At 44.8% G+C, this 22,108-nt stretch overlaps 5 protein-coding genes across 5 annotated transcripts; 1 reads left to right on the top strand and 4 right to left on the bottom strand.

The window, feature by feature from the left end:
* The first annotated feature begins 6,062 nt into the window (after positions 1-6,062).
* Positions 6,063-7,042, top strand: LOC133914892 (uncharacterized). The gene is made up of 2 exons (XM_062357866.1): positions 6,063-6,794; positions 6,863-7,042. Exons 1-2 carry the CDS (start codon positions 6,063-6,065, stop codon positions 7,040-7,042), a joined length of 912 nt encoding a protein of 303 aa, XP_062213850.1.
* Positions 7,043-7,415: 373 nt separating this feature from the next.
* Positions 7,416-9,987, bottom strand: LOC133914891 (glutathione S-transferase F11-like). The gene is made up of 4 exons (XM_062357865.1): positions 9,953-9,987; positions 8,577-8,874; positions 8,455-8,503; positions 7,416-8,349 (listed from the first exon to the last, which is right to left on the bottom strand). The coding sequence occupies exons 1-4, from the start codon at positions 9,985-9,987 to the stop codon at positions 7,679-7,681; spliced, it is 1,053 nt and encodes a 350-aa protein (XP_062213849.1). The 3' UTR covers positions 7,416-7,678.
* A 345-nt stretch (positions 9,988-10,332) lies between these two features.
* LOC133916971 (glutathione S-transferase F8, chloroplastic-like) lies at positions 10,333-11,523 on the bottom strand. The gene is made up of 3 exons (XM_062360880.1): positions 11,294-11,523; positions 11,170-11,218; positions 10,333-11,073 (listed from the first exon to the last, which is right to left on the bottom strand). The coding sequence occupies exons 1-3, from the start codon at positions 11,444-11,446 to the stop codon at positions 10,598-10,600; spliced, it is 678 nt and encodes a 225-aa protein (XP_062216864.1). The 5' UTR covers positions 11,447-11,523; the 3' UTR covers positions 10,333-10,597.
* Positions 11,524-13,542: 2,019 nt separating this feature from the next.
* Positions 13,543-14,709, bottom strand: LOC133916968 (glutathione S-transferase F10-like). Its single transcript, XM_062360877.1, has 3 exons — positions 14,483-14,709; positions 14,346-14,394; positions 13,543-14,238 (listed from the first exon to the last, which is right to left on the bottom strand). The coding sequence occupies exons 1-3, from the start codon at positions 14,633-14,635 to the stop codon at positions 13,760-13,762; spliced, it is 681 nt and encodes a 226-aa protein (XP_062216861.1). The 5' UTR covers positions 14,636-14,709; the 3' UTR covers positions 13,543-13,759.
* Positions 14,710-16,021: 1,312 nt separating this feature from the next.
* On the bottom strand, positions 16,022-17,298 carry LOC133916969 (glutathione S-transferase F11-like). Its single transcript, XM_062360878.1, has 2 exons — positions 16,969-17,298; positions 16,022-16,653 (listed from the first exon to the last, which is right to left on the bottom strand). The coding sequence occupies exons 1-2, from the start codon at positions 17,168-17,170 to the stop codon at positions 16,181-16,183; spliced, it is 675 nt and encodes a 224-aa protein (XP_062216862.1). The 5' UTR covers positions 17,171-17,298; the 3' UTR covers positions 16,022-16,180.
* Positions 17,299-22,108: the final 4,810 nt, after the last annotated feature.

Below are 22,108 nucleotides of genomic sequence, written 5' to 3'. Positions count from 1 at the left end.
TGATTTCCTTGTTTTGGTAGGCATCACTTGTTCGTGCAACCAACCAAAGAAAGGTCTATATATGGAGAACCAGCCTGGTCCGAACCAACCATCCAAACAAGCTGAAATGCATCTTGAGAGCCCGGCAAAAAAATGCAGCAAGCAAACAACCTTGCCCTAAACCTTTGCATATCACGAGCATGGCTCGATGGCACAAAAAGAGTATGTGAAGATCACCATTCAAATGTGTATCAGTGCCATTGTATAATTTATTAAGTACTATAGCATGCCATTTCTAATCAGCGTTTCTTAGCTTTCTAATAAGCCTCACAAGTTTGTGCTATCCAAGGGGGCTCCAGCCTCCTCTATTACTTCACAGTTAATGGAAGCTCCCGTGAGCACCATTCCCCTAATATATATTTTTTGCCATGAATGATGAAGAAAATAAGAAAAGAGAGAGGGAGAAGGAGAGGAAGATGATGAAGATGAATAAGAAGAGGACGAGAGAAGTGGATGAGCCTCCCTCTATCAGGCTCCTCTGTATTTGCCACTGGTGCTATCCCCTCTAATCAATACTACTTGACATCAGATTGGGTTGCACATACGAGGTAGTGTGGAGTTGGCACAAGCACCGCACATGCCTAGAAGGTCGGGGTGGCGTTTCATATATAGCCAGACATGAGCTGAAGATAGAAAGTTATAGGATCCTCAATATGAGGAGTAAATCAAGGAGATTACAACTATACGCGCCTATACAAATATCTCTAATACCCACCCGTAGTCATAGCGGAGGGAGAACAGACGCAAAGACTGGACCGAAATTTCGAAAATAACTATACATGCAGGCACTTAGTCATGATGTCTGCGAATTGATGTGAGGAGGGCATATGTAGAACTCGAGCCTGTCCAAGGCTCATCTTCTCGTGGACGAAGTGAATGTCAATCTCTATGTGCTTCGTAGATGATGTTGGACAGGGTTGGATGACATGTAGATAGTGCTAACATTGTCGCAGTAGGCAACAGTCGCGGGGCATGAAGATCTTGAAGAAGCTGGCGCAACCAACAACACTCAGCGACGATGTGAGCAATTGTGCGATACTCGACCTTGGCACTGGAACTGGAGAAGATGGACTGTCGCTTGTAGGACCAAGAGACAAGATTGTCTCCCAAGAATACACGGTATTCGGAAGTGGAGCGCCTAGAGTCAGGACAACCGGCCCGGTCAGCATCTGAGTAAGCCATGATGGAGGTGACATGAGAGGTGCCGATGTGGAGGCCGACATAGAGGGTTCCCTTGACATATCTCAGGATCCGCTTGATCAGCGCGAGATGAGGTTCCTGCTGATCATGCATGAAGAGACAAACTTGCTAAACCGCATAAGCCAAGTTAGGACGTGTCAGCGTCAAATATTGGAGTGCACCTACAAGAGTACGGTATTGTGATGGGTCAGCAACAGGAGCACCGGCCGTGGCGGAGAGCATGGCGTGGGTGTCAACTGGCATCATCATGGAATGACACTCGACCATTCCATCATGCTAGAGGAGATCCACCGCATATTGGCGTTGTGAGAGGAAGAGCCCATCAACAGAGCGCGTGACGGAGATGCTGAGGAAGAAGTGCAGGTCGTTGAGATCTGTCATGGAAAATTTTGAGTGCAGATACTTGGTGATACGTTGAAGGAGAGCATCGTAGGAGGTGGTGATGATGATGTCATCGATGTAGAGTAGCAGGTACGCGACATTATCTCCATCTTTGAGAACAAAGAGAGACGTGTTGAATGTAGAAGCGATGAAGTCGAGGCGGCGAATGTATGTGGCGAACCTCTAGTACCAAGCGCATGGTGCCTGCTTAAGACCATAAAGTGATTTACGGAGAAGACATACATGGTCTGGTGCAAACGGATCAACAAAACCCAAGGGTTGTTGCCAGTAGACCGTTTCATCAACATGACCATGGAGGAACACGTTCTTGACGTTGAGTTGATGAATGGGCCAAGACCAAGAGGCAGCAATGCTGAGGACAACATGAATAGTCGACGGCTTGACCACATGGTTGAAGGTCTCATCGTAGTCAACACCTTGTTGCTGGGAGTAGCCCCGAACAACCCAGCGAGCTTTATGACATGCGAGTGAGCCATCGGAGTGGAACTTATGCTTGAATATCCACTTGCCCATCATGACATTCGCGCCAGGAGGAGGATGAACAAGCTACTAGGTGTTGTTGTCGAGCAGTGCCTTGTACTCGTCAGCCATAGCAGCATGCCAGTTCGTGTCGGCTAGGGCACTGTGGTAGTTTGCTGGTAATGGCGAAATAGACGAGTGCACGATGGACAAGTTAAGGCGGTCAATGGGCTTGACGATGCTAGATCGGTCACGCATCACCATAGAGTGCGGCTCGGGTATTGGACGTGGGGCCAGAGCAGGAGGTGCACCAGCGACCGATACAAGCGTGGCCAAGGGCGATGCGGGTGTGGCTGGAGGAGGCGCAGGCACTGCTAGAGGCACCAGGGGTGCAGGAGTCTAGTGCTGCGCGTGGCTTGACAGTGGCGTCTAGTGCCGCTCCTTCGGTGGCATAGGAGCGTTGGGAACCGGATGGTTCGGTGCCACAGAAGTGTAGGGTGTCAGATTGTCCGGTGCACAAGGGGTGTTGGGCACCAGAGGGTCCGGTGCAACCATGCTGAGTGTAGCACCGACAGGTGACATGGCCGCACCCGCAATCAGGGGTGTGCCCTCGGGTGTGGTCATGGTCCGGACGTGGGTGTGGCCAAAGGCAACATGGGTGTGAAAGAAGGCGAGGAGGGTGTGGTTGTGGAAATCCTGCTTGTGCCTCGAGCCGTGGTGCTGGAGGAGGGATGTGGTCGCTCGATGTCGCAAAGCGACAGAGCTGCCACGCGTGACGAGTGCGACTGCTCAACATCAGAGGCATTGGCGTTACCTAGTCATCGAGGAAAAAGTCGAGTGAGGAAGGTCCTAGAGAGGAGCTGCAAGCTGCAAATGGAAAATAGGTCTCGTCGAAGACAACATGATGAGAGATAAAGACATGTTTGGTGGCGATGTCAAGGCTACAATAACCTTTATGAGAGCTAGGATAACTAAGGAAGACGCGGGCAACGGAGCGTGCTGCAAGCTTGTGTGGTGTCGTAGCTGAGAGGTTAAGGTAACAAAGGCACCCAAATACAAAGAGATGATCGTATGTGCGGGAGGTGCCAAAGAGGACCTCGAAGGGAATAGAGTGGGCAATGCTGAAGGATGAACTCCAGTTCAAGAGATAAGTGTCAGTAGCGAGGGCTTCAGCCCAATAATGAGGCGACATGTGAGCGTGGAGCAAAAGGGTGCGGATGACATTGTTTAGGGTGCAAATGACATGCTTGGCTTTGCCATTTTGTGGGGAAGTGTAAGGGAATGAGAAAGGCATGTTGATGCCACGAGAGGAGAGAAAGGTAGCCTGGGCGTTGTTAACAAATTCGATGCCATTGTCTACTTGCAACTTTTGAAGAGGCAAGTGAAGCTATGTGCAAATGAAATTAACAAACATAGTGACATGATGGAAGACTTCGGATTTCTTTTGGAGAGGAAACATCCAACAGTAATATGAAAAATCATATAGTAGAACAAGATAATAGAGAAAATCCAAAGTGCATAGAACTACGTGAAGAAGAACTAGAAAAGGGTAAGTGTACATGTTTGTCGAGCTGGCAGGAATGACAAAGTGTACGATCAATCTTATTACAGGAAATGAGTGTGGATTTATTTAGTTTGTCGAGGATGTTGGGACCAGGATGACCAAGGCAGGCATGCCAAAGTGTGAATGGAGTGGCAATGTGAGCTTGGGCGGCGATGGTGCAGGTAGCTGGCTATAGGGTGTAAAGGTCGCCAACACTATTGCAGCGAAGCGCCTCACGCCGAGTTTGAAGGTCCTTGATAGAAAAACCGAAAGGGTCAAAATCGATTGAACAAATATTGTCTCATGTGAATTATCGAACTGAAACAATGTTACGAACTAGAGACTAGACAATTAAAACATTATTCAAGGTGAAATTACAGGAAGAGGTAGGAAGAAGACAATGACTACAGGCGATGGCAGAAAGATGGGAACCGTTGCCGATGGTGAGAATAGAGTGGGAAGCGGGAAGACGTGAGATAATAATACCTTCCTGAGATGCCATGTGAGAGGTGGCGCCGGTGCCCATGACCCAAGAGCCCAATCTAAATGAGTAAACAACAAGCTGGTTCATTGCGGCGATGACGGTCGCCTGGTCCCAGTGTGACAGAAGGGGAGGCAACAAGACCTGCGTCTTGGAAAGCTGGGGCCAGTGGATCAGGGTTGCTATTGCTATTGTGCACCTTGGAAAGCCCAAGGGTTAACATAGATCCATGGGCCGACAGGAGGCTGCGGCCTGGAGCCCTATGGCGCACGATTGGAGGAGAATGGGGTGCCCCGCCGATCTGCTTGCCACTGCGGTTGCGATGCGATTCGCGAGAGCCCTGATCGATGCCTGTACCTTGGTGTTGGACGAGGCCGAGGAGGAGAAGGCACGGTAGCCACCTGGGCCGCAAGATGGAGTGCCAGCGATGAGAGCAGTGTCATTGGCGATCTTCACTTTGTTTGCAAGATGAAGCTCCTTGAGGACAAGCATTGAACACACCTTGGTGAAGGATGGCATTGGTGTCATGTTGGCGATGTTGTCAGCCGTGTTGGAGAAGCGAGGGTTGTGGCCACGCAGCAAGTTGAGAACGAGATGTGAATCAAAGACCCTATGGTCGACGTCGCGAAGGGAGTCAACAACTATCTTCATGCGCCGGCAATACTCCGAGATGGAAAGATCGCCCTGCACCATCAAGTGAAATTGGTTGCTGAGGAAGATTGCGCGGGACTCCTTGTTCTCGATGGCGATGAAGAGAGCACGAGCGTCCTGATGTGGTTCCATGGCGAGATCAAGCACATCGTCGACGACAGAACCAAGGAGCCAGCTGCGGACTGAGCAATCGCCTGCATCCAAAGGTCGTCGTTCGACCTTGGTGGGGTGGAACCATCGATGTGCGACATCAAGCCGAACTTTCCACCCATGGAGAGGAAGAAGGAAGACCACTTGTTGAAATTAGAGTTCCACATCCCTAGAGTGACGGGAACATGAGACTTGATGACGACTGTGCAATAGGGGTTGAGTTAGCTGGTGCACCATGGTGACGACGGCGCTGACGGAGGCAACAGAGGTGTCGGGGCCCGAGCCATGCTGTGACATGAGGACGGCTTGAGGATCCGGTGAACATGCGCGTAGGGACGAGGGCGTGCACAGGGAGCAGCGGCGCTAGGGTTTGTAGGTGGGTGACGTGCGTCAGATGAGAGGCACGCGCGAGCAGCAGAGAAAAAAAACATATCAGAGATTGGCTCTATACCATGTGGAATTGGCGCAAGCACCGCACAGGCCTAGAAGGCCAGGGTGGCGTTTCATATTTAGCTGGACAAGGGCCAAAGATGGGAAGTTACAGGATACTCCATATGAGAAGTAAATCAAGGAGATTACAACTGTACGCCTATACAAATATCTCTAATAGGTAGGAAGGGTTTTTATGTTTTACCCCTAAAAGTAGCTAGCTGCTCCTCTTCACCTCTGGAAAGACCAGAGAGGCAGCAAGGTCTCAACCTGCACGCCGCAACTGGGGATGAGAATGGCGACCGGCGATGGCGTCGCTGGAGAGGGGGAAAAGATTGCTAAAACTAGATTTTATGGCGCTCCCATTTCCACACTATGTATGCTACTTTATTACTATCTGTATATAGCACAACTTTTCTTATTATCACCTATCCATGGATAGATCATCCCTTCCACCCGGCCACGTTCTCATCGTTGTTCTAGCAGAAACACAAATAAAACTACACAAAAACTCACAAGCTGTCTCCAATCTCACGCGCTACCCCCCTAACAAAACTATAAACCAGACTACCGACTTCACACCCTTATAGGTGCGCACATCACTTCGTTTGATCGTTTCTCTCCACTTTTATACCACCTCGCCGGCCAGGCGGCCATCGCCACAAGTCGTAGAAGAATACAGCTCTACCACAACGACACGTACCAGCCATGGCGAGAGCAAGGGGCTTGTGCTGCCTCGTGTCACCGATCCGCGGCAAGCCATCCGACGTGAACACCCGCCGCAGCAGCGCCGCGTGCATATGCTGCATCGGCCCTCACCACAAGCCATCCGAGGCCGGCGGCAGCCTCGGTCCCAGCGCTGACCACCTGAGCGTGAGATCACCTCTCATCAGCTGCTGCGGCAGCGGAGGAGACGTCCGAGGCCGAAGCAACGCGCGTACGCCGCGCACACCCAGAACGCCTTGCACGCCCACTGCCAGGCGCCTCTGCGGCGTCCGCTCCCGCACCCCGCGCCGCGGCCAGGTCTGCTGCTTCCCTGCGCCGCCTGCTGCGGCTGCGGCTGCTTCGGTGGGAGCGGCCGCTGCTGCAAGAACGCCGCGAAACCCTACCACACCTCTCGGGCGGACGCAGCGCGTGTGCTGCGTCCGCGTCCCCGCGGAAGGCAACGCGAAGCTGGGCAGGCGGCGCCGTTGGTTCCGCTCCGCCCAACAGTCGGTGGCGCAGACACCGCGCTTTCCGGGCGCCGGCCGCGACAGCGCCCGCGGTGGCAACAACGGCGTCAAGGTCTACGACGCGCGTCTCGCGGAGGTGGAGGAGGCGGCGGCGGCGACAGAGGAGGAGACGTGCTCCAACGACGAGTACGCGCTGCTCTGCAGGGAGGGCTTCTCCCGGGAGGACGTGGCCGCGGTCACCATCCAGGCCTACTTCAGAGGCCACCTGGTGCGTACTGACCTGTGTATATGACTCGCTTCGACGCGTTGTATACTGAAAGCGTCTTTTGTTTGCAGGCGCGGCGGGCGTTCAAGGCGCTGAAGAGCATGGTGAGGCTTCAGGCGGTGGCACGGGGCGCGTACGTGCGGCGGCAGGCGGAGGTGGCGACCCACTGCATGCAGGCGATGGTGCGGCTGCAAGTGCGCGTGCGCGCCAGGCAGACGCTCACCACCAAGCCCAAGGACTTGCGGAGCTGATCAAAGTCACGTGCAAAAACACGTCACCTGGCTTTTTCGGAAGGAAAAAACATCACCGGAAAGGTGGAAATAATTCTGGAAATGCGAGTCTGAATCAGGTATAAGATGTTTGGAATGGCTGTTTGTGTGAGACATTTGCCCTGTTTTTGTTGTTGCGATAGAAATAGAACTTAACCCGGGTCTTGGGGAGATGCAAAACTGCATGAGCTTATGCATCGCCTTTAGTTTCCCCTTAATATGTAACTGTTGCATCTTGTAACAAGCCCTCTGAGTCATTGTGGTTGTGCATTCTTCGTCTGCACGTTCTAAATCACATCCAGATTTGTATAGCCAAAAGGAAAGGTACTGAAAATTCTTCCACGTGACCACATGAAAAATTTCACACGACACGGAAACTTCACTCAAGAAGGACGGGGCTTACATTTTATTACACGATGAACACGACACGCTGTGGTAATTCAGCAGAAGGCGAATGGACTTGTAGACCCCTGCACTAACGAAACTTCAAACACAAACAGACTGCAACGAACTCGAATACGCCATGACGACGCATATGAAAAGGACACAGTTAACAGCAGAAAACAGATTAAGCGACTTGTTGCGATCGAATTCACTCGTAATCTGCGCGGCGCACGGCTAGTGCTGGTACTGGTTCTGTTTCTTCCTGCCGTTCTCCTCAGCGGACGGCAGGCGCGGCTGCTGGTCGCTCTTGGCATTGACGTTGGTGTTGGCGGACGGCGGGTGCTGCAGGCTCTTCACGTATTGCCACGTCTTACGGTTGGAGATGTCGCACCACCACCTGCTGACATTCTTGCGCGACTCGAACATGCGGCGGGAACGGGGGTCGGAGACGAGGCGGTCGGCGTTGGGCAGGTGCGACAGGTCGGCGATGGTGAAGTTATCGCCGGCCAGGAACTGGGCCTCCTCCAGGCGCTGCTCGTAGATGTCCAGGAGCTTCTCCAGGTCCTTCTTCCTCTGCTCGAACAGCTTCAGCATCTCCTCCTCCTTGTGCGCGCTCACCTGGTACGCCCCCTCCGGCCCGGCCACCACGCGCTTGGTTGACGCGTTGGCCACGGTGACGTCCTCGCCGTTGCCGTTGCCGTTGCCGTTGTCGTTCTGCTTGGGCAGGGAGGGCGGCAGGAAGGCCAGGCTGTAGACCATCTCGGTGCTGGGCACGTCGAAGCTCTGCGCCTCCGTCTGCAGCCACTGCTCGATGGATGCGCGCTCCAGCGCGCCCGTGCCGATCAGGTACGGGTCGCCCTGCTTCGCGTACTTGTGCGAGATATGGCGAAGGATCCCCCGCGACTCTGCGTTAAGATTCAAGATCCACAGCGCATTGCAGTGCTTACCTGGTCATTGGCTCATCGCTACTATATACTCGTATTACTCTGCAAATCAAAGTTCGTGCTTACCGGAGAGGGTAAGGTTGTCATCCTCAAAGGTGAGCGCCTCGCCGTGCGGCTGCATCGTTTTTCAGACTCGTCAGAGAAGTGAACAGCATCGACGTGCATCAGTGCATGTGCCACTAGTATACCTGGAGCTTGAGGTACTGGGGCATGCGCTTGGGGCCGCGGTACGCGTCGACGCGGATGAGCTGGAACTCGACCTCCTTCTCGAAGAGGCACATGAGCACGCGTGCGACCTCCGCCGAGGTGGGTGACCCGAAAACCTTCACGCTCGCCATTTTCAGTGGGGGCGAGAACTCAGAACCTAGTAAGTGAACTAGAAGGAGGCAAGTGTGTGTGTGTGCGCTGCTTGGACTGCTTGGGTGGTCTTTATATATATCAGCCAAACTGGGGAGTGCAAAATGCCTTGCTTCGCAAGGGGTAAATCTAAAGGTAGAAAAAGAAACAAAAGGGGAAAAAGAGGTAAAGAGCAAAGTGTTGGATGCTGCTTAAAGGGAAAGAGAATGCAGCTTATATCTGCTCCAAGATTGTCTTGTGTAGCAAAAGCATGATGGCGTCCACTGGACACCAGGTGAGGGTGTTCGCCAAAGAACAGCACAAAAAAAGAGTGGAAATAGATCAAGATCTGAAGATTTAACTATTCAAGGCAGGAAAGAAAAAGGAAAGTACAGAAAAGAGATAATAGGCTGTTAGGTACTAAACATGAGTTATTCATCAGTTGTATACTAGGGCAAAGTAGTAGTGTCATTTTTGTTCTGCGTATCAATTTATCAAGTGCAAACTGCAAAAGTACCACACTTTCAGTAATCTTACCATATATGGTAATTTTTTTAACATGCTTAAATATGTTAAGATCTAGAGCAGATGAAAACTGTCACCATGTCGGGTGGGAACAAAATTCATGACAAGGGATGCAAACGAATCTCAGTTAAGTAGGCTGAAAGCAAAAGGAAATCAGCCCAGCATCGTACACAGAGCATCCTTATTAGTGTGTCTGATATCAAGTGGCGTCATTAAGTATTTATAAAGGATTTCCTTTATTCTCTTGACACTTTCATTTTGTTGAAAGACAAAACAAGAGATCCGTAGTTCCATACCACCTTGCTGTCGATTTTTTCATCTGATGTTCACATGTTACCGAAATAACAGAGTCTATAACTGTTCAAAGATAATGACACCTGCACTGCACTGCAGTTATATTTTCCTAGTGTTGCAGTAATTCATTCTGAACTATGTGGTAATACAGTTTACTGTTTACTGTTTCAAATGCATTGAATGACTTGATAGTAATAACTTCTTTTCTTTAAAAAAAACCTTGATCGTTGATAACTTTTTTTTTTTTGAAAATTCCTTGATAGTAGATAATAGAATCAGCAAAAGATGAATACGCCTTGCCCTGCAAAATTTTCCTATATATATAAAAAAAACTCGGCCAGAAGGAATTAACTGGAATTATAAATAAAAATAAATTTGCACCTAAATTTGAGTTGAAAAAGACTCAAACCTGGATAGTAAGGATGTACACCTCCCACCTCCCATTAACTGAGCTAGCTCTTATAGCCTAGCCTACCTGTGGGGTGGGTCCACATACATATATCATCTTTTTACATTTTCGTTATCGCTCCGTGTAAAATGGTTAATCTGAAAGTGCTATATTTAAAACGCAAAAGCTTATAAACTGAGCCCGATATATCTAAACTATCAAAATGGTATTAAACCAACAACACCAGAACATTTGGGTTATACAAGCCGAAACCAAAAATACTAATGGACCATGATATTACATACCGTGCCTCTATCTTACAAGATTAAGTTGCATAGTACAAAAGCATGTAGACATTATGTTTTTTCCAGTTTAACCTTCAGATCTTCAGAAGCCAAATGTACTGCAAACGAGCAAAAAGTCTCGGACACATTTGCTTATTGAATTAAAAGTAACGGATGAATACAACTCCCGGGAAGACATTGCATTCCAAAAGGATGACATGACTCATGAGACACCGCAGGCAGGCTTCATATTATTTTATCCGACAGGACGGACAACGTATACGAGGAACTCGACAACAACACCAGAGTATGAAGCCTGAAGAAGCCGGCCGCCGACGAAGAAGTCACCGCGCGGCAGAAACCAAGCTGCCGGACCGACCGATCACTCGAACGTGCCAGGGTGCTCCCTCTGCATCTTTATCACCTGCTTCCACGAGTCGCGGCTCGAGATGGCCTCGAACCACTTGGCCACATGCTTCTTGGAGGTGAACAGCTTCCTGCCCCTGTCGGAGGAGCTGACGATGTAGTGCGAGTTGGGCAGGTGGGAGAGGTCGGCCAGGGTGAACTCGTCGCCGGCCAGGAAATTGTTCTTGGACAGGATCTCGTCGTAGACGCCGAGCATGTTCTGGAGCTTCTTCTCGTTCTCCTCGATGCGGCGCTCATCGGGGTGGACGTCCTTCAGGTGGGGCGCGAACGCGAGCTGGAAGACGAGCTCGGAGCTAGGAGCGTCGAAGCTCTGGGCTTCGGCCTGGAGCCACTGTTCTATCGACGCCCGCTCCAGGGAGCCCGTGCCGTAGAGCGTCTTGTTGCCGTCGTCTGGGAAATGGGTGCACAGGTAACGGCATATCGCCCTTGAATCTGCCATGAGACAAGAATCACACTTGCCTATTAATCACAAGCAATTAAGCAACCATCATGATCAGGTGCTTAATTACAATGTTGACAGTTTCTTACCGACAATGGTTTTGTCACCATGCTTGAAAGTTACCTGCCCGGTAGGATCCTGCAGAACAAAACCAGCTTAAAATTTCTACCTGATTTCCGACAACCCAAAGAAACTGAACGGATCGAAACTTACACGTAGTTTGATGAACTCAGGGAGCTTGTACGACTTCTTGAACGTGTCGATGCGGACGAGCTCAAACTCAAGGTTCTTCTCGAAGAGGCAGGTCAGGACCCTCGCGACGTCGGTGGACGCCGGCTGTCCGAACACCTGCAGCCCTGCCGCCATTGCTCAAAAATTGTTCTCGGTATCTTCCTTCCTCGGCGGCCGGGCGAGCAATGTGTTCGATGATCTGCAGGTGAGTGAGGCACTGATGAAGATGGGGATTCATCGACAGGTATTTATGGGGATGGATTATATGCTTGCCTTGCCGCCGAGGATTACAGGACGGCAGGGAAAAGAGAAAGCTCAAAGGTAAAGAACGCCATGATTCTCGCTTGGAGCAACCATGCTGTCTCCCGGAAGCACAAGACTGGGTAAAAACGATAAGCCCATGTGTTCATGATGTGATCCTTTAACAATGGGGTGAGCAATACGAAAGATGCTGTCCTTCAAAAAATACGAAAGATTCTAGAGAAACAGAATTGAATATTGCAAAGACGGGATTGTGATCCTTGTATGGAACTGGCGCTAAAGATGAGCGTGGTGACTTATGTCGGGGTACAAGGATGACTGGGTAGGGCTTTATTTGATCAAAGCTAGGTTCTGAATAAAATGTTCAGTGAGATATGGGACTACGAATTCGATCTGATTTCGCCAAGAAACGTTTTTTGAACTACCTGGGTACCTTTGCGTGCTAACAGGTAAAGTAATCGGCAGCACAAAGATAAAGATAGATCTGAGCAAGTAGCAATTACGATATGTCTCAAGAGCTTGAGCTCCCTGTGTGGTGTGATGTCAGTAGTGGCCGATCGGTCACTGCGTGCGAGGTGCTAGGCGCGCGACAAGGGTGCGTCTCCGGTTACCAGAATTTTGTGGATGCTTGGCCTTTCATCAGTCGTCAGCTCCAGAAACTCGTTCACTGTACAAGTATACAGTAATTTTTCAGATTCGTTGACATTTATTTTTGAAACATTCAGATTCGTTAACTGAGGAGACTTTTACGGTACATCTAAATGAGTGCATGCCGTCCATTTTCTTCATCCGGTGGTTTAGATTAGCCCAATGATACTCTATCACCCACCAGTATCATAGGTATCATTAAAGAGTATCATGGGTATCATAAGGGTAGGATTGGAAAAAAAATATAATAAACTTGTAAATTACTCCCTCCGGTTTTAAATATATGACGCTTTGACCAAAATCTAGTCAAACTTTTGAAACTTTAACCGTCAATAGCTTTTAAAATATTTACTTTGGAACTATAAAAATTACACGTGTAGATTTTTCTTGAAAAATAATTTTATAATATTATATTTTGAGATTTCCAAAATAAATATTTTAGAAGCTATTGATGGTCAAAGTTTTAAAAGTTTGACCGGATTTTAGTCAAAATGTCATATATTTAAAACCGGAGGGAGTATATGTTTAATTAGGGAAGATCAAAATGTTAGTTTATTCTTCGGATAAGCTTTCACTTATTCTGTTCATTTCATTTATTAGGGTTTTCACCCTCCGTCGGCCGGTCAATGATGGGTGGCGAAGGTCCGAAGTCCGATCAGTCAATGACGTAATTACCCCTAAGGGTACCAAGATAATTACAATAATACCTACTAAAATGAACGGTTGGATCACAACAATGATACTCTCCACCATCTAGTATCATGGTATACTGTAAAGGTTCTCTTAACTGAAGCTTCTCCGTGAACACAAAAAATCTCAGAAACAAAAAAAGAAAAGTATGGCTCCTTTTCAAGAACTTGGCTAGGTTGTCAGCAAGGTTAATTCAAGAAAATGAGCTGAAGATCTGCAACGACGCAGCAAGTTTCCATGGTTTGGACGCTTCAGTGTTCCAGAAACATCAGCAAAGTTGACTGATAGCTTTTAAGCAAGCAGACGCTCACCTTTCTGTACTTTGATATCTTGCAGGTACATTTGAGTTCAAAATTATTCTTGTACTTTGAATCATCAAAAGCCCTCAAATCTTGAGGTTGCGGTGTCCTATCAAATCAAAGGCCCCTAATATTGAGGGCGTTAAACTAGGCATTTGATTTGCAAAAACAAAATGACTCCCAAATGATGGGAGTTGCAGTGCACTTGCTACTACATTTCTCGTAATCATCAGTAACGCACTAAGTATGCAACACAACTAGATAAAAATAGTTCAGGGTTACACTGATGACGAACTGGCACATGGAAAAAATAGGTAATAATTCACCAAAATGTAACACAGATGCATAATTTTATTCATCAGACAATACATGGAACCAAAAGATAGAGCATACATCACGATAAGGCTTCGTATTATTTTGGTTGACACGACAATACTGATGGGGGGTTGTAGCAACAATAGATGACTAAAGAACATTGTACTTTAGAAGAGAAACCGACACAAACAATGAAGCCATTCAAGATAAACTCGTTGGTCTCCAGATTAAACCATTACTCGAATGCACCGGGATGCTCGGCCTGCATCTTGACTACCTGCTCCCATGTCTTGCGCCTCGAGATTTTGTCGTACCACTTTGCCACATTCTTCTTGTTAGTGAAGAGCTTCCTTCCTCTCTCAGTATTCACGATATAATGTGAGTTTGGAAGGTGAGAAAGGTCAGCCAGGGTGAACTCATCGCCAGCCAGGAATTCATTCTTTGAGAGTATTTCATCATAAACATCAAGGACCTGCTTAAGTTTATCCTCATTTTCAGAAATAACAGCATCGTCTTGACGAATGCTCAGATGACTGAGATGAGGAACAAATGCCAGTTGAAAGACAAGTGCAGAGCTGGGAGGGCCGAAGTTTTGAGCTTCTGCTTGAAGCCATTGTTCTATTGATGCCCGCTCTAGAGCCCCAGCTCCATAAAGGTTCTTGTTTCCATCATTTGGAAACTGGTTACAGAGGTACCGGCATATATCCCTTGATTCTGCACAAAAAGGTCCACCTTTCAATACTCAATAGGAAATAAAACCAAGAATGTTATGTCATCAATGTGTATATGTATAATTCAATGTGTATTCGTTTATCCTTTACCAACGAGAGTTTTGTCACCATGCTTGAAGGTAACTTGCCCGTTTGGATCCTGTGAAGAACAAATGGAATATGTGCAACTTTGAACTTATTTGAGAATTCAAAACTAAACAAGAAAAAAATTGGTGGAAGTGCCATACCCGCAGCCTAATGAACTCAGGAAGCTTGTGATGTGTCTTAAATGTGTCGATGCGGACGAGCTCAAATTCCAAATTCTTCTCAAAGAGGCATGTCAGAACCCTGGCAACATCAGTAGATGCCGGCTGGCCAAACACTTGCAGGCCTGCTGCCATCCTTCCCTTTTATCTGCTTGATCTCTTGCTCAAGCTGTGAAATGACAATGAGGGATGATGCCAACAAGTCTCACTGGCAGGTATTTATAGAAACAAAAAGACGAAATACTTGCCTTGCTACCTTACACAACAGAAATAGAAAAGGGAAAGTGTAAAGAGAAAGGGAAGTTCTGGATTCTTGCTTGCAACAATCATATTGTCTCTACCAGCAAACAATACAAGCAAAACAGTCTTACTTATTTGCACTCCAGTCTTTAGTGAAACATACAATAGAACAGGAGCTTGGGAGACTGCACAATGCATAGAAGGTTTTTGACCATTGGTTATGAGAACTGACTTCAGATAAGAAAGAAGATTGGAATCCAGTAGCATGAGTAAAGAGGATCTTGTTACTTCTGTCAGGGTATAAGAATAAGGTTTTGGACAAAAGCAGTGTCCCTGGTATGGAGTCAGATAGAACCCAAGTGTTAAATGGATGAAAGAAAAGAACAAAGGACATGTCTGCATGTGCTTAGGCTTTAAGATAGAACAAAGAACATGATTACATGTGCTTCGGCTTTAAACCAGGTATTTCAGTAGTTACACGAACACAATTGATTTGTCAGGACTAATGCATGTAAAAACATAGAATGTCTTCCTTCGCTGATTTTTCTTGAAAATGATATTACTCATAATTGTATATGTGGGAGTGGGGTAGTAAATGAAGTGGGAAAATCAATTGAACCAACAAAAAAGAGAATTTGTATTTCATTCCATGCCACGTGAATAATCACTATCTGTCTTCTGCTTCATCCCGCAGCGATAGCAACTTAAAGTATCGGTAAATTCTTTGAAAATTTCTTATGCATTACTCCTGAGTCAATGTCTACCATACCTTCAATATGCCGTGAGTCCATAGCTATATATTCCTTCAATAACTCCTACAGTTGCTGTCATCATCATAATTTTACGGTTTTGTCACTTGTCCAGTTTCCTTGAGCATATCCGGGAGAACCATGCTGAAAGCCAGGAATCAAAATCGTTGTTATCTTTATATTACCTCTTATCTCAAACACTGTCAGTTATAGAATCCTTGGATTAGAAAACAAGCCAAAAGAGTTCCACTCTTGCATCACCTTGCATATGTGGCACTTAACTCTAACATCAGCTGAAAGTCTGAATCTATATGTAAACCGGTAACTAGAATAACCCACTCGAAGTAACAGACTAGAGCACCATATTTTTGCTACTGCGTATATATAGAACATGTTGATTCACTAGTAGCATGTTAGGGAAATGAGGGAGGACAGATTCATCAGTCTTCTGAATCAAGCTCCTGAATTACTGAATTTGCAACGGAATCAGACTTTATTATCTGAATGGCTAAACCACATGGATACACTCGAGGACCAGAGGAACAGATTCAACCATACATAGAATCAACAATACCACAAAGATGGGTAGCTGAACAGTATTAAATGGTACAAACATGGCTGATTTGATGACAAAACAAGACAAATGCAAATAGTTGCCATTACAAGCCGCTCAGGAAAAAAATAGGGAGACTCAAGAGGGCATTGGTTTGTTCTGTAACTCAACAACCTCCTTCCATGCAGGACGTGCCGAGACATCATTCCACCACCTAGCCAGATTCTTTCTCTCAGTGATCAACCCTGCCTTGTTGGTTCTGTTCACAAGAAAATGTGCATTGGGCAAGTGCACAAGGTCGGCCAGGGAGAACTCATCACCAGCAAAGTACTGGCTCTCTCCCAGTCGTTGCTCATACACGTCAAGCACCTTAGCGAGCTTCGCTTCATTCTGCTCAACCACTGCCATGTCAGTAGTCCTGCCCATCATTGGTGCAAATGCAAGCTGAAATATAATTGCCAAGCTCGGTGGGTTAAAACTCTGGCCTTCAGACTCTATCCATTGTTCAATGGCAGCACGGCCAACCACGCCATCTTCTTTCTTGCCAAGGAGGGTCTGGTTACCGTGGCCTGCATACTGATCGCATATGTAACGGCAAATAGCCCTTGACTCTGCCAAAGATGAACGATAAAACGTGTAAAGAAGAGGACCATCTAGATCTCTTTCTTTTCTATTGCCAGTTAGGTATACCAGGTGAAGGCCAAAATTTATCCTGATTTCACAACATGTGCACTTCTGATTCAGCAAGGAACGGATGCAATGCATGCAAATCTGTAAATTTTACATCTTTATTGATGAAAGGAACTTGCAGTAGTGAAAAACTTGAAGAAATGGGGACATGTTACTAATGGCATGAATCAGTACAGTACATAAACCCCAAGAAAAGTGGTATCAGAAGTAGAAGAAGAAATGGGAGATGGAGATACCAAAGACGGTGGTGAGGTGGTCTTTGAAGGCGGGGACCTGGCCGAAGGGCTGGAGCTTGAGGAAGGACGGCGACTTGTGCTCGCCCTTGGACATGTCCACCGGCTCCAGCTGGAACGGCACGTCCTTCTCCAGTAGGCAGGCCGCCACACGCGCCACCGCCGGTGAGATCACCGGACCGTACACCGTCACAGGAGCCGCCATCGCCTCGCCGCCGTCGGAGACCTAAGCTGAGGGGCGGGTGGATGGGATAGGATAGGGTAACTAGCACACTCACTGTCGGTTGGGGACTCGGAGAACAGTCAGATGCCGCCGCCGGGCGTAGTCGGTCACTCGATCTCGTATTCTCGTTCAGTCAGTGCAGCCTGCATGTTTAACGAAAAAGTAAGTATGAAATATTAATTATCTTTATTTTTAAATAGATGTTACTTTAGAAATTTAATTTAATTTTTAAATAAATGTCGTTTTAGATTTTTAAATAGTGTTTTTATTTAAGTTTCTATATTAAAGATATTGGACAGTGAAATTTCATTTTAATGAGTGTAGTGGATTGTTGACTTACATGTTATTATTAAATGTGGGAGAAATTGAAAGGGGTAAATATGTCATGTATAAAAAAATTATTGTAATCTTATTCTATATGCCAAAGGCTAAAATAACATTAAAAAAGAATAAAAATAGTATATAGGTTTCGTTTGGAAGTGAGGTTTCGTGGAGGAATTTTGAAGACATCCCTAAGGAATAGAATACTGTTCATATATTTGGAGTGGAGCAATGTATCTGCCAATTTCTGAGGAAAGGTTTTGTTTCCTCCACAAAACACAGGATTCTAAAAGTCCACTCCAAGCTCATGGTTTCGCAGAAGCCCGTGGCGAGCAGCGACAGAGAGAGGATTAGAGAGGCGAGCTCATAGCCTAATATTATTTAAGAGGACTCAATTAGTCTGATGAGATGAGATTACAACTCAAGACTAACTTTCCTGTACTATTTCTTTTCATGTGTTGTACCTAACCTACAGAATTTCTATATTTTTTTTCCTCTGTTTTGCTATCACATTCCTTTCATGTTCTAAACACCTAAACCCTTATTCCTCCGTTTTGCATTCCTTTGTTCCAAACGGGCCTATAGTGTTGTTCTGACAATTTGATGTGAGCTTAGGAGTGGATCCAGAGAGGCTTGCTTCTATGGATGATGAAGGGGAAGAAGAAAAGTGGGAGGAAGAAAGAGGGAAAGGTGGATGGACTTCTATATGGCTCCTATATATCTTTTAGAGCTTGTATGTTTTTTATTTAATTTTTGAGTTTGTCAATCATTAAACAAGAAGCAGGAGAATGAATTTTTGCCCGCCTAATGGTTTCCATGATTGTTTCCATTCATTTTTGCCAATCCACCTTTCTCTTCGGGGTCCAAATTCCTTTTACGACGGGATTTTTGTTCCCTTCAGCGCTTCAACAGTTTCCCTTCACGGTTCCCGTCACGAAGGGATTCCTAAGGTCATTCACTCCAGGACGGTATTCTCTCTTCTTTCTCTTCGCGATTCCCCTTGAAGGGAAGCTGTTGGAGATAAAAGAAAATAAAGTGAATGGAAACGGGGAAGGGAATGAAATGAAGTGAATATGGTTGGAGATGGTCTAATAGATGCTATGCAGTATGCATGCCAATAGAAAATTGATCTATTAGTATGGCTGGCCCTGGGCAAGGGCAATAGTGCCTCCAAAAGTTAGGGGCTCAACCCAGATATGCATGTAGTACGTAATATTGTATATGTATAGGTTAAAAGGCAACTCCACAAAGAGAGATTATAGCTTAAACTAAGTCTCCAACAGAAGTAGTCGATGCTCTTGCTTGTGCTCTTCGCCTGTCACGTCGTTGTAACCAACGAACGAGACGAAGAGTAGCCCATGCGGGTGTGTCTAATCCCCTCTGAATTTCTCTTTTCTCTTTCCCAAAATCAAATGCCGCAACAATCACCTCGCATTCTCCATCTTATGTACCACAATTAACAGAGGAGATGCTTTTGATTTCATGGATTCCCAACCTACCTTGCTTTAATTACTTCACTACAATTAATAGAGGAGAATTAGATTGTTATCCTAGTACTTCTATTGCATATCGAATTCTATTTATTATGCTAGGTGTAGCAACAGTTGAAAGAAACTTTTTAAAACTGAAATTATTTGAGGTCAACAATGTCACAAGAAAAGTTAAATTGCTTGTCTACATTATGCATTTAGAAGAATCTGCTGAATGAGATTGATATTGATACCGTTATTAATGTCTTTGCATCTAAAAAAGATTGATACAATTTGTTTTAAATGATCATCTTGCACTCAAACTCATAAATAGTTTCTTTGTTTTGTAGGTAACAAATTAGTTGATGACAAGCTCCTTTTATGCTTTAGTTGTTGCGATATTCTATAAAAAGTGTTATCATTAGTAGTCAAATGCTATAATATTTACTTCTTAATGTATTACTATTGTCATCAAATAACGTTATCTTTATGGTAAACTTTTAAATGTATCACATATTTGATTTTCATTTAAAATATAAATATTATCTTATTTATAGAGGCCTCCAATTTTTTTTTCACCTTAGTGCCACCGAGATGTCAGAGTAGATCCTGTCTATCATTCACTTCTTTTGTTTAGAAGCAACACAACTAGCCACCTAGATGAACATAGTGCTGATCACAGGACCTTATCTGTACGTGCAAGAATTAAAAGCTCTACTGCTTGCTAAGGGCAAAAAACGAAAAGTAGATAACCATACTAGATCCAATTTATCGAAGCAGATAATATGTTACTGAATTTATAAATTTAGCACTATATTCGGTATCTTATTTATCGAAAATGATGAACAGTTACACCTGAGTGCCGAATACAGCACGCCCTTCGTCAACTTCTGTTGCCATGAACACTAGCCATATTGATTAAATTTTAAAACTTCTAACAATTTTAAAACGGTGTTCTTCTGTTACTCCAAAAAATTTAAAACTTTTTGTACGTATTCCATAATCCATATGCAATCCATTTTAATTGGATCCACCCAAAAATCTATTGTATATTTTAAACTAAAATTCTCTAAAAAAAAGCTACTTTTATAACTTCTAACAATTGTTAGTGCCTCAAATAAATTATTTTCATCCCTAGGTTATATGATGAAAAATTGAGTTCTTTTGCAATGCTCCATTTATATGCATTTTTATCATTTCATGTGATATTCTTCTTTTAATTCAATTTGAATTTAAACAAAATTCAAATATATAATTATTTTTATCGTGTTGACATGCTAACCTTTTAACTACATTTCTGAAGAACGGTGGGCGAGCTGGCACGTCTCTTGAACGGTGTAAGCAGTAGTTGCTTAAAGTATGATTATATTATACTCTAAACAGAAACATGGTTTTCCAAATACAATTTAACTACTATTTTTAGTATACTATATTTATAAAAATATAATCATATCAGTTAAGAAAGTAAATTTAATGGCGAATCTATGCATAAGTTATTATGTTTCTATCTGAATATTTATGAATATAACAATATATAGTAAGTTTTAAATGTTTGATTACATACACATACGTCTAAAATGACACTGAAAGTAGTCAAAACAAACAGCTCTTCCTCCTTACATAGTCTATAGAAATACCGCGACTGTATTGCTTAGCCACTTAGGCAAACATTAGGTGAGTAGTGACCATGACCATGAGCATCACCTCTTCAGCAATGTCCATGGACACGCTCCAAGTTCATAACCTCTTTGCACACCTCCTCCTCATACTTGTTACCTTTCTCCTCTTCAAGCAACAACTGCTTGCACCGTTCAAGAGACATACCAGCTCACCCACCATTCTTCAGAAATGTATTTAAAAGGTTAGCATATCAACAGGATAAAAATAATGAGATAGTTGAATTTTGTTTGAATTCAATTTGAATTATAAGAAGAATATCACATGGAATGATAAAAATGCATATAAATAGAGCATTACAAAGGAACTCATTTTTTATCATATAACTTAGGACTGGAAATAATTTTAGAAATTAATCCATCACATAAGAAGAATATTAGTGATTTTTTCCAAATTTTTGAGAATTTATTTGAGGCATTAACAATTGTTAGAAGTTATAAAGTAGTCCTTTTGGAATATTTTAGTTTAAAATATACGAAGTATTTTTCAGTGAATCTAATTAAAATGGGTTGCATATGGATTATGGAACACGTACAATTTTTTAAAAAAAATTTAGAGTAATAGAAGACCACCGTTTTGAAGGAGAGTGAAAACGAAATTTAATCAACAGAGGGCTAGCTGTATTTGGCACCTGAGGTGTCGAATATGACAATGTTCATAATTTTCGGTAAATGAGGTACCAAATACGGATGCTAAATTTATAAATATAACAATATATTATCTATTTCGATAAATACGATCAAATATGTTGTCTAATTTTGGATTTTTCCCGCTTGCCAAGAGATAAGCTTATAGCCAATCTATTGTAGTACTTGTCTCTAGGTTGATCTCCAAATGATATGGCTTGGCTTGTAGACAAATTTATTGAACTTGCTCTTACTCAATGTTTACTCCATCTTTTTATTTGTTGTTTAGAAGCATTTGTCAGAAAGACCATAGAGATAAGCTAAAATCAAGATAACGCCAATGACCGACAGGGAACGTAGATGAAAAGAAAAGAGGAACAGAGTAACCTCATCAACCATCCTGGCTTAAGCTGAGAGAGAGAAACATTACAATCACTGACATAAGCTAGCAATGCAATGATGCAAACGGGTAGGCTCTTGTGAGAAGTAGATGCATAGGTGTGCCACGTGGCATCTTACTAGGCCGATCAGCCCTAGTGACATGGAGTTTGAGCTGATTTTGCACCTGCAAAACAAGATTAATGACCAATTTGATATTCCAAGATGTTTGACTAACTCGCTCCCACCTTGCAAGCTGTACTACGTATTTACTGGCTATATTAGCACTAGATGGTTTGCCTTCAATCTTTAGCAGCAGTGTGGCATCACATCGAAAGGCGTTCTCCTTGGCAGCCACAAAGAATGGAGGTAACAAGTATGATGGATTCATCTCGAAGAAAGAAAAAAAACCACGCATGACCATTAGGGCAGCACATATACACCATAAG

This window comes from Phragmites australis, chromosome 4 (assembly GCF_958298935.1).
Source record: "Phragmites australis chromosome 4, lpPhrAust1.1, whole genome shotgun sequence".
NCBI lineage: Eukaryota > Viridiplantae > Streptophyta > Magnoliopsida > Poales > Poaceae > Phragmites > Phragmites australis.
The sequence above is the reverse complement of the archived record's forward strand: the minus strand, read 5'-3'. Positions and strand labels throughout refer to the sequence as shown.